The sequence below is a fragment of the Chlamydotis macqueenii genome, chromosome 6 (genome assembly GCF_036417535.1).
Source record: "Chlamydotis macqueenii isolate bChlMac1 chromosome 6, bChlMac1.mat, whole genome shotgun sequence".
NCBI classification, from domain to species: Eukaryota; Metazoa; Chordata; class Aves; order Otidiformes; family Otididae; genus Chlamydotis; species Chlamydotis macqueenii.
In genome coordinates this window covers 42,282,685-42,297,561 of record NC_141561.1, presented here as the reverse complement: position 1 = coordinate 42,297,561, position 14,877 = coordinate 42,282,685, and the positions used below count along the sequence as shown (strand labels likewise).

The window sequence follows — 14,877 nt, the reverse complement described above, 5'->3', positions numbered from 1 at the left end:
TGCGTCTCCTGCGGAGGTGTGGGCGGTGGCCGTGAGGCCGCTCCAGGGAGCGGAGACAGCGTAGTTCATTTGTTTAATTTATCAGCCCCATTTTGGCCCGTTGATGGAAGACGGAGCCCGTTCAGGCCCCTTCTACCAGAGACTGAGCTCCCTGTTTTCAGGCGGGAACACCTCAAAAAGCCCTCTGATGGAAGAGACCGCTTCTGCCTGCTTCTGCCTGCCCGGCCGGGCTGAGTGGAGCCCGGAGAAGCCGGGCCGGGCCAGCCTCCCTCCCGCTGAAAAAAAAAAAGCCAAAACCAAACCAAACAAAAACCCAAACCACCTTAACGCGGAGGCAGGAAGCTGCCGGGCCGGGCAGGCACCAATCAGGCCGGCCCGGGGAGGGAGGGAGAGAGGCGGCGGCGGGTGGGGGGAGCCGGCGCTCGGCGGGGGCGGGAAGGCCCAACGGGGCGGCGGTGATGGCGGAGGGTGGCCCGCCCGACCCCCCCGCCGCTGCCGCCTCCGCCTCGGGCGGGCAGGCAGGTAGGTAACGTGGGGTGGGGGGCGGCGGCGGTGCGGGTGGGCTCCATTCGGGTTCACGGTGTGCCGGGGAAGGGGACGAGGCTCAGCCCGGCTTCCCCTCCCGCTGCCTCTCCAGCGCAGGTCGTAACCTGAAGGAGTGGCTGCGGGAGCAGTTCTGCGACCACCCGCTGGAGCATTGCGAGGACACCCGCCTGCACGACGCGGCCTACGTGGGGGACCTGCCCACCCTCAAGAGCCTGCTGCAGGAGGAGAGCTTCCAAAGGTGAGGGGGTGGGCTCTTCGCCGCTCCCCTTACAGCGCTGCCAGGCCGTGCTTCATTTGGCTGACCTCCCCTGGGGGCTGCTCGCCCCACACCGTCCCCACAGCATGCTCCTTTTGGACCCCCCCCAGCCCCCTCATCCCGCTCTGTTTTTAGGGGGAGAGGTGCCAAGTCGGGAGGATGCTCCACCTGCCCCCGAAATCCATCCCCGCCCGGTCTGGGAGCCAGACCTGAAGAAAGTTCGCAAAGCGTGCAGTGGCCTCGCACGAGCTCTTGTTGGGTCGGGGTGGGAACGTGATCCCACCAAAACAGGAGCCTGCATGTAATGGGAAAAACATACGAAAGGGATGACAGTCGAGTATAAACCTGAAACACCTTGTGTTACAAAATCTGCCCAGTGCTAAGTCTGTGACCGGGGGGGATAGTTAATTAATTTTCCTGCACCCTGGAGAAAACTGCTTAGAGTGCAAAATATATCCTAGTCTTGAAAAGAAAGTGTCCTCTCAGCAAAAATGAGAATGAGCGAGCCCCTCTTTTTGCCAAGTGGGCAGCTGGGGCTCTTCAGACCCTCCGTCTGCGATTTTTGCCTTATTTTTGTCCCATGCCACGTGGCAGCCCTGTGGCAGCAGGGCCAGGCATCCTTCCCTGCAGTTTGGCGAGAGGAGCAGGGCTGGACCCACAGCACCATCACACGGGTGGAGTGAGCAGAGAGGTCACCTCCTTAATTTGGGGGTAGGTATGGGGTGGAGATCTCCAAACCTCCAAAGTTAAAGGGAGCACTTCTGTCATAAGACCTGACAGCCAAAGGCTCAATGTGGGATTTATACCACTACTCTTCCTAAAACGTGGTTGAAGAAAAAAATTGCGGCGTTGCTCTCCTAGCAAACTCTGTAAATGTGCTGTATAAAACCAGCTTTGTCCGGTACTAGTTACGTGGGCCTGCGAGGAGTGAGCTAGAAGAGCAAATCCACTGCTGTGCTGGCTAAAGAGCACTTTTCCAACCTGCGTTGGCTTTAAGAAGACCTTTCCTCTCTGTGTGTTCCTGCTAAAATAGTATGCGCAGTGATTTGCTGAGAATTTGGGAGTGAGGTCTGGATGTTGATGCGATTTGTAGGGCTAACCTGAGATCTGGGTGAGCATGACAACTATTACAGGTTATTTCAGAGGGGACCTAAGGAGCCGCCAGCCAGAGCTGTCTCTGCTAGAAATTGGAGGAGGCTTTTGTGCCAGTACAGCCATCCAACAAGGATGTAACAGATGTAATGGCCTACTTACCCTGCTCAGTGCAGGATGGCCGCACCTCCCGGACTTGTTCCTTGCTGGCAGGGCTGAGTTTTCCTGAATTTGTGTTTGTGTCATCCTATGGTGCCTGGCTGAGTGTGTGTGTTGCCAGCGGTGTGATATGGATGTACACCTGTGTTTCTGTATGTTGCTCCCCTCCTCTTTTGTCCTCTTGCTGTTTCCCTGCTGCTTTGACAACCTTCTGCCCCTTTTGGAGCAGCTTGAATTAAACTGTGCAGGTCCCCAGCTTGGTTGCTTCTGATTTGGGATATCTCCCTTTAAAAAAGAAAGTAGAGAGTTGTTTTTTTTTTAACTGGTAATTTTGACTGAGTTTTGAGACAGTTTGTCCCTCACTGTGCGTTGTGCAGCTCCTGACACAGCAAAGCTGGGATAAAGCCCAGCTTCCAGGCACTGCTCGGTACGTGCCATAGTCTCTGGCTACCTACGTGCAGTGCCTATTGCCAGAAGCTTTTCAGGGCTGCTATAAAGTGCCAAAAAATAGGGAGGAAAAACTTCAAGGGAGCTGTTAGGGCTGTCCCAGCGTCCTCCTCCAGGCCTGGGGTCGGTGGGGTGGTGCAAGGTGGCAGGAGGCCCTCTCTGACCCAGTGCTTTACACCCCGCCCTCGATGCCAGCCGGATCAATGAGAAGTCGGTGTGGTGCTGTGGCTGGCTACCCTGCACGCCGCTGCGCATTGCTGCCACCGCTGGCCATGGCCCCTGCGTCGACTTCCTCCTCCAGAAAGGAGCCGAGATCGACCTGGTGGATGTGAAGGGGCAGACCGCCCTCTACGTAGCTGTGGTCAACGGGCACCTCGAGTGTGCCAAGATCCTCCTGGAAGCCGGGGCTGACCCCAACGGCAGCCGGCATCACCGCAGCACCCCTGTCTACCATGCGGCACGTGTGGGCCGAGCAGACATTCTCCGGGAGCTGATCAGGTGAGAGCTTGGGTGTGGGCTGGAGATGGTCCTGGTGGGGAGAGGGATGGCTCTACCCTCTTCTCTTCTTCCCTTGGGATCTTTTTCTCCCATGGGGCTCAGAGCATCTGTTTTCTCCTCGCGTGCCCAGTGCCTCCAGAGGCCTAGTGAAGGTGGCCAAAAGATGGGCGGGAGAGAGGGTGGAGAGGTGCCTGTCCGTCCTTGTCTTCCCCATCACTTGAACTTGGCAAGAGGTCTGTGCCCTGCTGTGTGACCTCCATGCCTTTTCTCCTAAGAGAAAGCGCAAGAGGGGAGTCTCCGTTTCTGAGCCCACCATCTGCTGTTCAGTCACATCCAAACCTTACAAAGTATCTTCCCCTCCACCTCCATCTTGACTGCCTGCTCCACACCCTTGGCTGAACTTACGAGTGAGGTGGATCCCCCAGGGAACCAGGAGTTGTCTGGAAATGCGTCTCTCCTTTGCTGAACTCTGCTGCTCTGACTATTGTGTCCGTCCCTGGGAGGAGAGACGCTTGTCACTGGCACTGGCTGCTCTTGGCTGCCTGGTGTTTGCCCATCGCTAGGACACCCATCCAGTTCAGTCTTCTCTTGCCAGACACCTGATGCACGGCCCTGTCAAAGGGGCATCTCTGGGGCAGGGAGCGACGGCCTGGGCGTGAGGCGATGAACAGTAACTGTAGCTGGGTGGTGAGTGGCTGGTGACCTCCTGTCCCTCAGGAAACTCCCTCTGCAGCACCAGCAGTGAGTGGACTCAAGGTCTCTAGCAGTAGGCTGGGCAAACTTGCGTTTCTTCTGTGGCATGCCGTGATACTTCCTTCTGAATTGGAAGCTTTTTGTGTAAGGGACGGTGCTGGACAACTGTATGGGCCATTGGTGCCAAATAATAAGGGGTCATAAGGGTGAAATACAGGTTGTGGAAAGAAATAGTAAAAGAGAAGAAAATGTATTTGGATTCACACAGAAACGCTCTCCAAGAACTCCCTTCGACAACCGCAAATGCTAGAAAATAACAACCAAAAGGATTTGAATAGAAAAATTTCAAAATACTTGGGGATTTTCTCCTTTCCTTTTTACATGCGGGGAAGTTAGTTTTCATACAAGTGCAACTCTGAGGAAGCTGGCAAGGAGAAAGAACGGCGCCCCCTCCTTGCTCCTTTCTCAGCAAGCTGAGAGAAGGGTGTCGCCATCGCCGCGTGCTTTGGGTATGGGGTTCAGCTCACAGGCTGCGTTCCGAGAATCTCCCCCGATATATTCACTGAGGCAGGCTGAAATGTAGCAAACGGTGTTTCGGCAGCACATGGAGAGCTGATGCATTGATTTATGTGTCTGCTCCTTGGGATAGCTTGCCAGCAATATTAAAAGCAAGATTTTGGAAAACTTTCAGGATTAAAAATTAACTGGAGTTTGTCCAATATCTTTTTATTAGACAATGTCTCTCTCAAGGCTGCTAAGCTAATACTAAATTGTCAGATTGCCCAAAATTTCAGATATCTTGGAGTACGGATTTTCACAGATCTGTTCAGAGTTGCTCGCTTTAAAATGCGGTCTTATGTTACAAGGCTCACACAGAGCCTGGTTTGGCAGGGGAATGCAACGAGGAAGACACTTATACTGAGATATAAGGAAATATTTCAGCATATTCAGCTCGAGAGAGCCTCAGTGTCCTGAAGAGAAAGCCCAACCCAGTCAGGCTTGCTGCAGGTGTCTAAACATCACGTAGGTTTGGGGTTTTTTTTGCCTTTTTTTTTTTAATTATTAATCATATGGTAGCACAATCAGGATTTCTGAATCCTACCACAATCGCTGAGCCAGCTAACCAAGCAGTAGGTGAAATTGTATCCATTAATAGTAAATACACACATAGCTATGGAATGGTGATCCACTTTACGGGACAGCTGGCGGAAATATTTATGGTTATATTGCCAGGATATAGATTACCTTCCTAACAGCTTGTGATGTGATCATGCTGCGATGGGATCGGACTGTTGCGTTGTACTTGCAGCGTAACTGGGGCTGACCCAGCGTATTAAGGATGAGGGGATCCTCTTGCCGCACTAAAAAGGGTGAAAAAGAGATCTGACAAATTGTCCCAATGTTTCAGGTGAATGCCTAACGATGATAAAAGCAGAATTTTGTATTTTGCTTTGAATTGGGTGTTTCCATCAAGAATTTTGATGACAATAATGAAAAAAAAAGGACTGAAATGAAGGGGTACCGTGCTGTCTGGTCAGGACCATGGCCATGGGAGGCAGTGGCCCTACAACAGCCCTACGAAGCCCCACAGCAGCACAGACAACTCTGTCCAAATGCTCGTGTAGTCTCATTTTAAGAGGCTTATCTGCAGGGAACACGTGCGATTGTAGAGAACAGACACCTTCTCTGTGCTCCAGCATAGGTGAAGTCATGCGGATTCAGCAAAGTGCTGTGGAAATCCCCAAAAGGTGGGAATGTTCCCTTAGTGTGTGGTGATCCCTGGGCCAGCTGCTTGGCTTGGGAAGCAAAATGCGGTCCTGTGGCCAGTCCGAGGACCAGCTCGCGCTCGGCAGTGGTGTTACTGCCCAGCTCCGTCTCCTGTTCCTGTGTTCTTCCACCCCACTGGTCTCCTGAGATCTCAGCCAAGATGTTCATGCTTGAGAGATCATGAGCGTTGGGGTAAAAATACGCTGCATGCCATTTGCAGCTCTTGGACAAGTTTCCTTGGCCCTTGTTCTGTGTGTGTGTGCTTAATTTAAATGAGACTATTCCCGTCTTCAGAACAGAAGCATTTGGTCAAGTATCTGCTGGATAGGACCAGCTCCTACTGGGTTCAGCGAGAGCCGTGCTTGCCTTGAGGCAGGATTTGTCCCCAGGTGGTTTCCTTATTTGTTTTCTTAACTGCAGAAGGGAATATCGTGCTGTCTAGGAAGACAGAAAAATAAATTTCTCTGAACGCTCAGTTTGCAGTTTTGGGAGGGGGACTGGTGGGTGAAGGAATCTTTTATCCCTCTGTGGGGAGAAGGGCCCAGGCTTTGCGTGTTCTGCAACGCTGCAATTAAAGCCAGCTACTCCTTAGGGAATTGCGTTGTCTTCCTCCTTCTTCCCATCCAAGGTACATGTGAAGTAGATGGAGTTATGACATCCCAACTGCTTGGGTGTTACCCAGCCTGGGGGAAATAAATGTTCACTTCTGCTGTCTCTTCTTTCTGCAGCATTGTCATTTTTGAAATTCCATGCTTTTCCAGAGAGTGACACTTGGCCTTTTTGCTCCCATTTATTTGGCCACATTCTTTGCTTTCTACAAAAAAAATGAAAAGAACCAAAGCCAGTAAGCCCTGTTTTCTGCTTGTTCACAACTTAGTGCCATCTGTACTTACCGAAACAAAGCATGCTGCAGGCGCTGCTTCTGTTTCATGATGATGCTGATGTCCGCTGAGCAGGGCTTTAGGCTGTGCAAGCTGTGGCAAGCTGTGGCAAGCCCAGGCCCGCTTTGCTCTGTGGCCGCAGGGCTGCTGGAGCAGCTGGGACACCGTGGCACCATGCAGCGAAGATGTCAGGTACGGGTTTCTCTGTGGGGCGTGGTGAGGCAGGAGCAAGTTGCAGAAGGCTGGAGAGGTTTGCTGCTGCAGCTCGTAGAGGTCTCCCCATCAGCACCTGGAGTGCCGGACAGTGAGCTGTAGCCTCTCGTGCGGTGTCTGTTACGATATACAGCTTGTGAGGGGAGCTGAGCGGGACGGATGGGGAGAGCAGAAGGTCTGACACAATTATTTTGTGTTTTCCCAGTTTCCTGCATGCTCAGAGTTGGTGGATACATCCCTTCAGCTGAGCTGAATACTAGGGAAAAGATCTCTTTAGCTCCCTGGTGGGATTTCTGATGGGATTACAACCACCTTAGCTCTTTTGGGAGCAGGATTTTGTCATGAATGTTTCACTGCTGAGCGCAGATTTCTGTTTCCATTTCCCTGCTCTTTGTGACAGTCACATTGATTGCCTGTATTGCTTATTGGCCTGTTTTATCCTGGCGGGGTAGTTATTTCACTGCATCTCTTCAACTGAGTCATCTGGAAACATCCCTGCTCCTCAGCTGGCTTGTTAGCATTCAGCATTACGTGGTGCTGACCCTGGGCTGAGCTGTTCCTTTGCCAAGATGGTTGGCACTTCCTTCGGGAGGGCAAGGGAGAATGTTTCTCAGCTACTCTCTCCTGGGCCTGGGCTGTTGCGGGCAGAGAAACAGCTTTGCTTCTTGAAGATCACAGCACACTGCCACTCAGAAGCCCTGCCAGGCCCCTCTCAGGGTAGGTATGGATGGTTCTTGAGAGGTGGGCCCCAGAGGTACCAAAGACAGGCAGAGTGCTTGCCCTCGGGTGTCCTTCAGCCCCATCCACCGCCAGTCTGTCACCCTGGGATGCAGTCGCGGCGCTGTTGCCCTTGTTTCCAAATCTCTGCTCTTCTCTCTCCCCCACCCAGGTATGGCGCAGACGTGGACGTGAATCACCACCTGGCTTCCCGCGTCCCCAGCCTCTCCCAGCGACCCCTCACCACGCTGGTGGTCTGCCCGCTGTACATCAGCGCTGCCTACCACAACCTCCAGTGCTTCCGGCTGCTGCTCCAGGCAGGAGCCAACCCGGATTTTAACTGCTGTGGGCCCATCAACATCCAGGGCTTCTCCCGGGGCTCCCCGGTATGTGTGATGGATGCTGTCCTGCGGCATGGCTGTGAAGCTGCGTTTGTCCACCTCTTGATTGACTTTGGAGCCAATCTGAACCTGGTGAAAGTGGAGGCCTTGGGAGTTGAATCCACAGGAAGAGTCAGAGTCAACCCTGAGGCTCTGCAGGTGTTCAAACAAGCAAGGGGTAGGTGGGTTTGGCTTACTGCTGTGGTGCTGGTTTTATCCAGTCCAGCCCCCCTGCAAGAAGCAGGGACATCTCCAACCAGATCAGGTTGCTCTGAGCCCCGTCCAACCTAGCCTTGAATGTTTCCAGGGATGGGGCATCCACCAGCTCTCTGGGCAACCTGGGCCAGTGCTCCACCACCCTCAGTGTAAAACAACTCTTCCTTATATCCAGCCTACCTCCTTCTATTTAAAAACCATTACCCCTTGTCTTATCACAACAGGCCTTGCTGAAAAGTTTGTCCCTAACTTAAAAGTGTAAAACAATTACAGGCACAGAGAAGATAACGGGGATTTAACTAGCTGTTAGCTGAGTATTAATGACTCCACCACCCCGATATGTCTCCCAAAGTGCTGCTGGCCAGGCAGGTATCAGGCAGGAGAGGCCTGTGGTGCTGGCCTCTGCTGCTCCCTGGCACGGATCCTCGGTGTTGCCGAGCTGCTGCCTGCCTCCAGCTCTGTCAGCACTGATGACTCAACCCAACGGCTTCCCCGTAAGCCTCCAGCTGGACTCCCTGTTTTTATTCTGTTGCATTTTGTATGTTCACGGGATTTCCCTCTTGAGTCCTTCAGCTACCAATGATGCCTATTGGCAGCCTAGCCTCTGCAACTAGATGTTTTTTATCTTTCTCCCAGCTCTTTTCCATTGCCTAGTGGTGTCCTCCACAGCCTGAGGCAAGGTTTCAGCAGGGGGGTCCTATCAGAACTGGGCTTTGGGTCTGCAAACCTCAGGCAGGTTATGGCGAATCCAGTGAGACCCAGTTTTCCAGAGCCACGCAGATGTGCTCTCACTGTTCTTCAGCGACCTCATGCTCTCCAGGAGGACCTAGGGAGGGATCCAAGGGGTAGTTGTATCTGGACAGGCTCCTTGGGAAGTAAAGCCACAAATGGTGGTAGCAAGTGGCAGGAGGGAGCTTGGGCAGTGGTGGAAAAAGGTGGGAAAAAGCTGGCTTTTTGAATTTGGCATCCTCTGGGAAGCAAATGAGTTACAAAAGAAGTAAACCAGAGCCTGAACATGCCTAAATTTACCTGCTAGTTCTTTCTTTTAATAACGAAAGCAGTGTCAGTACAGCGCGCGCCCTTGCTCCAGCAAGGGCAGCACCTCGTAAAACCGCCAGACTCAGCTGGTGAAGACCAGGGCTTTGCACCAGGGCGGGAAGTGGGGTTTCCCTTGAACTCCAGAGAAATTTGAAAGGGATTCAGGATGTGGGATATAACCCCCAGCCCCCATCCCAGCGTTATTCAGCTTTGCATGTGCCTGTTTTTAAACCTGCCTGGACTTTTGCTGAGAAGAGATGCACATAAGCTGGAGCAGGTGGTTTCCATTAGGCCTGAGTTTAGGAGGCAAATGGGAGTCCTCAGGTAGAGCATGCGGGGTAATGGAGTGGTGCCTTGGAGGTCCAGTTCCTGTATCAGTGTGGACGCCACCGTCCCCTTGTCCCTGTGCTGGAAGAGCTCTCCATGAACTCAAAAGAAAGTTGGAATCGAACCTGAGCTGGCTGTCAGTGCTGTTGATTCCCAGAGAGTGGTTTAGAACAAAAATAGAGTCCACATAATTTTAAAATAATCTGATTAGTTTAAAACTGCTCACAGCCTCCCCTGGTGCGGGTTCATCTCTTGAACTGTCATGCAGGGACTGGCTCCGAGGTGAAAACCTTGTCCAGCCCCCGGCTCGCCCTTCCAGACTGCCCGGGTGGCAGCTGTCGTTGCTCCAGACTTTTGGCCAAAAGGTTTGGCCACCTCCCGGGGAGGGTTTGTACATGCTCCTCTCTCCGGCGCTGCCTTCGTGTTGCTGGGCGGGATGTGGTCTCAGCATTTGGAAGGGGTAGATGGCTCCTGAGCTGTCGGGCAGAGCTCAGCACAATTTACACACTGTGATCCCTCTCTCTTCCTCTCTCTGTCCCTCAGTCGTTCTTCTCTGCTTTCTTTGTTGCAGGCCGCACCCGGAGCCTCTTGTCTCTCTGCCGCATTGCTGTAAGAAGAATACTTGGCAAATCTCGTCTGGATCTGATCCATATCCTTCCAATCCCAGACCCCATTAAACAATTTTTACTTCACCAACACAGTTAAAAGGCAACTGGCTGCTTTCCGAGACGGTTTGATTTGGTAAACGAGTGCGTTGATAAAGCCAGGTGCCAATCCCAACCCTTTCCCCAGAGTGAAACACTGTGTTGCTCACGGAGTGCACCTAATTCCCTCCCCCTCTGATTTTGCCCTCCAGACTTAGGGTGCAGTGATTTCGTGTGTCTGTTCTTACGCTACCGGTTATCTACTTGGTGATCTCTTGTTTGCAGCCGCCTGGGCGCTGAGGTCAGTAAGCGTGTGTGGCTGTTAGGTGAGCAAACACAACGTACCCTGCAGCTGTTAGCATATGTCCATTTGTTATGACTCTACCTCTGTTACTGCTCCGTGTTACACACACCTTGGGTCTCAGTGGCACTTCTCCCTCGGGAAAGTGTCCGTATTTAAGCCTTTCCTCGTCCTGTAGCATCTAGTGGACTGTCACCTCACCTTTGTAAGGGTTTTGCAACAGCACTTTCTGTTGTACAACAGTTCTCTTTCTGCTGTCAGTGCCTGGCCTTTCTCTTCCATATGAAGTTTGTGATTGCTGCTGTAAATGTGGATGTATTTTCTTCTGTGCTCTTCTGGTGTGAAATGCATTGGGTTTCTTGTCCAGTGCCGTGCGTTACTTGGAGAGTTGTATCCATGTCTCTACGTGCTGCAAGGTACCTGCTGGCTTGGCTTACTTTGTGTAGCAGCCCCGTCGCACAGGTGGGAGAGTGGTAGAATAAGTGATCCTGTCCTGTCCGAGTCGTTTCTGCAGAGCACCAGATCTGCTGTGGCAGCTTGGCTCTCCCTTCAGCGCTGTGACGGACAAGGCAGGGACTGGCTGGTCCTCTTCCTGACTGCCTGGGACTGGGTCACGTCTTGTGAGCACTGCCGTAGCGTGAATGAGAAAATGTGGAGAGGAGACGAAGAGGTCGTTTTGCCCCTGGAAAGAGGTAGCTGCTGTGGGGATGCTATCCCTGTGGTTCACTTGCCACTGCAGTGGTGGTGGGACAAGGATTCTGATACTCAGATGAAGCCAGCACGTGAACCTGAAAGATTTTGGGGGTATTTTTTGAAAAAGCAATGGCTAAATTAATCTTTACTGTAAAATGGATTTGAATACTTGGGAGTGACCAGGAGCAACAGCAGAGAGGTTGCGAAATGAAACACTTGTGTTGCTGTGCTGGGTGGCGCTTGACACAATGCCTGTGAATATGTCTGTGTGATTATGAAGAAAAAGACACCAAAAATGATATCTGGACTGCCTGCTTGCAGTATTGCAGTGATTATGGTGTGGTAAAGGTCTGGTAAAGTAGTTGACAATACGCAGCACATAGAAGTAGAAGCTCCTGCCTACCTTTTACTCCATATCCCACAGTGGCAGTATGACCAGAGAAAACCCTCCCAGATCCATTAACAGGTCTTTTTGTTTCCACACCGCTTCTACCAGCATTGTGGAAAAGGGAGAAGAAAGGACATTTTGTCTTTTCTTAAAGAATGAGGAGGTTACGTGCTTCTACATGCAGCATTGCATCCAGCAGCCTGGACTCCTTTCATTTCCAGTGCCTCCACATTGCTGTTTGCCTTCATGTCACAAGCTCACAGAGCAGTGTCGTTCTGCAGTGGCCGACAGCCTTTCGTGGGGATCTCGGGGTCAGCCCGCTCCTTAGATGTGGTCGCTGTGTAGGAAACATTGTCAAAATAGCAACTTTAGAAGGATAGAGATGATGGTCCCTCAGGATCTTGAGTAAAAACCCAGGTGATGATTGGTACTTGTTTTTACTTTCCTGAGCCAAGTTCTTTCCAGTGCCTGTGTTGTAAGTTGATTTTTTGGACAATTTTTGTTTGCCAGATGTTCTTCCCAAGCCCATGCAGTTGGCAAGGGTATTTCACCAACTGTGATCCTAAAGATATTGGGGATTTATTTATTGTATTGTATTAGTGCCTAGGAACCTATTGTTGAGAGCCGAGTTAAGCATGGGATGGCAAGGACAGCCCCTCCTGGGAGCAGGATCTAGCTCGGATTGCTCTTCCCCTTGACCCACTGTGGTAACAGGCAAGTGGGGTTGTTTAAGCTGCCTTGCATTTTGATTTCGGATGCCTTTGGCCGACAGCCCTGGTCATCCTGCCTCTGTAGGAGCAGATCCTCAAGGCTGCCCCGTAGATTTGCCCCATAAGTCTTGACCTTAGTTACAAAACGTTCTTCTTCCAGAGGCATAAATGAATGCAAAAATCACAGCTCAGTTTCTGGTCCTCCCACTATGGGATGCGTTTAGGGTGGGGTTCGATAAGCAACAATGCACTTTCTTGTATGCTTTGTTATCTGCTGAAGAACATACCATTCCAGGATGCTTTCAGAGAAGGAGGAAGGGCAGGAAAAATGCAATCCCTGATTGCTTCCTGTTATTTCAGTTCCAGGGCCAGGCCTGGAAGGTGCAGCTGGCCCCCCAGTGGCTCTGCTCACTGATTTTAGGATAAGGTGGCAGAATTTGCACTGCTAAGAACAGTGTGGTGTTTACACTCAATGCTCAGATACCAAAGTAAAGGATACTTTCAAAGCCCTCATAAGGTGAGATGTAACGGCAGGGATATGTAGCAGTAGGCATGCTTTCAAGGTGGGAAGGCAGCAGTTTTGCACTGTTTCCTTTTCAGGCTTGCAGATGGTTTAGGTTTTCACTGTGCTGGAGGTCAGGGCAGCCCGACAGCGTGTTGCCTGAGAGTTGTGCGCTTGCTTTATAGAAGTGTTAACATGCCTGAAAGATGCAAACAGGTTGTAAAGCTTCTTGTCACCTTGCTGGTGGAACTGTAATGTTTTGCAGGAGCACGGGCCGACCATATTCTCTAGCTCCAGTGTAGAGGCAGAAAATGAGGGAGGTTGTCTTGGGAAACCGCCACAGCAACGGCTTCTTTGGGTTGACTTTTCCTCCCTTGAATTTTATTTGTTCAGGCAGTTTTGCAAACCGGTCACACGTTGGTGCCTTTTGGGAGAGGGTGGCTGGGTGCATGTGGAAGGCATATGCTCCTCTGGAGAGAGCTGTCTCCACCTGGAATGAGCTACAGTGAAATGCCGTGGCGTGAAAGATGGAGCGTGGCCCAAATAAATTCAGAGAATTTAGTTGTTAGCTCAGTGCCTGATGTAGCTCAAGCAAATGGTTAAAGCTAAGCCTCTGCACATGAACATTGTGTGTTTGGGTAGTTCTTTTAACCTCAAGCTTGAAGGACTGCATGGGTCTTCAGATCCAACAGATGTGGAGGCCAAAGGATTCCCCTGACCACGGCTATCTCCAGCCTCTGATCCACAGGTCAAAGGATGGTTCTCCCAACCCAACAGCAAGCTGGGTTCAACAATCACATGGACATTTGCAGAATCAAAGCTTTGAAGTGCAGGAGATGTTTACCTGGACTACCCATCCAGCTCCTGTCTTAACTGAGAGACTGTGCCTCCTGCAAAGGTCTCGGTGTTAAACCTGGGTGGTCTTTCTTTCAGCTGGAGGGCCTGGAGGGAGTCCGGCTGAGGAGGACAGCTGATATGACACAAAGCTAGAAGTGCAAAAATTGCTGCTGGCATAGTCCCTGTGGACATAGGCCACATAAACCCAGCTGTGCTGAAGTGGGGTGGTTTGATATGCACACTTGGAAGATGTGGAATTTTCGTTGTAGAGAGATGATAATGAATCTCAAAATAGATTTGTGATGTTCATAGACCTTGCTGTCCAGTCCTGCAGGGCCAAAACCTATACCCTCTGGCTGTCCCTGTCCTTTTAAACCGGAGAAACAACAGTCTTCCAATGTGAAATCCGAGTAATATGGGCACATTATTTATCTTCACACTGTGTAAACAGCACTGCTTTTTGCCTTAACTCAGACTTCACCCTTTCTTCCTGTGTACAAAGCATTGTCTTTCGTAAAGCTGTTCTTTTCCGTGTTGTCCATGGGGTGTGCTTAGATATCGTGAGAAACAAATGAGCATCACGAAGCCGTGGGTGGGAAATTAAACATTTCTGCAGTGTGCATCCCCTGTATTGAAGAATATCCGTTATGATTGTGTGTAATACATAAAGTGTGTGTTGTGTGGCCTTGCTGTAAGCTTGGATGGGATGGGATAACAACATTTGGAAAATTCTTAAAGAACCGAAACGGATCTGGAATAGCAGAGCGGGTCCAAAGCAGTCTTTTTCATGCGGGCTCTCTTCTTGTCTCTGTTGCTATCGGGGATTTCCAGAGCATGAAATGCTGGTACTCAAATATAATTTCCTGCTATTTGGGAGTTTTGCAAAAGACAGAGGAACAGCATCTGTTGATGTGTTGAAGTGTTTTTGTTTTCTTTTGTTTTGTTTTTCCCCATCCCCAACGTCAAGTAAAGCACTTTTTGTACCACAACCAGCCTTTGAGGTACAGCATCTTTTTAGCCCGTCCTGTTCCAGTGAAGAAAGCAGTGTAAGAGCCTGCCCAGGGCAGAGTAGAAGTGAGAGTCCGGCTTCAAGAAGTGCTAGTCGGCAATCTGTTGGTTTTGTCCAGGGTAAAACAATTGCATGCAGCAGCGAGATGGGATGTGAGAGCAGAGAGGAGGGATGTGTGGTGGGCCTGGGCGTTGCTCAATAAAGATGTTCCAGTGCAAGAGCATGGCTGTCTGCCTGATCATTTGCTTCACCGAAGGCAGGAGGAGTACAGCTCTGTGCGGTAAAGAGCAGCGGCTGGATTTGCAAAAGCCTAAATCCTGCTGGGCTGGGAGGCTCTGGATGTTCTGTAGCCACTGGAGGGGGCCGGAGAACCGTGCTGCCTGCGAGGGCAGGGGCTGGGCAGGGGTTCACTGCGCTGTCGCCAGCTCCTGCCTGGCCACCCCGGACAGTTTTCAGCAGGGACATGGCAGCCAAATGCGAATGCAAACCTTTGTGAACGTGCCCTCTGGAGCTTCTCCCCCTCCAAATCCTCTTTAAGAAGCTCATGTCTCCCCTCGGTGCTG

The 14,877-nt window shown here is 51.3% G+C and overlaps 1 protein-coding gene across 1 annotated transcript; it reads left to right on the top strand.

The window, feature by feature from the left end:
- The first annotated feature begins 392 nt into the window (after nt 1-392).
- Nucleotides 393-14,534, top strand: ASB1 (ankyrin repeat and SOCS box containing 1). The gene is made up of 5 exons (XM_086751150.1): nt 393-522; nt 643-784; nt 2,696-2,998; nt 7,442-7,827; nt 9,802-14,534. Exons 1-5 carry the CDS (start codon nt 459-461, stop codon nt 9,933-9,935), a joined length of 1,029 nt encoding a protein of 342 aa, XP_086607276.1. The 5' UTR covers nt 393-458; the 3' UTR covers nt 9,936-14,534.
- The last annotated feature ends 343 nt before the right edge of the window (nt 14,535-14,877 follow it).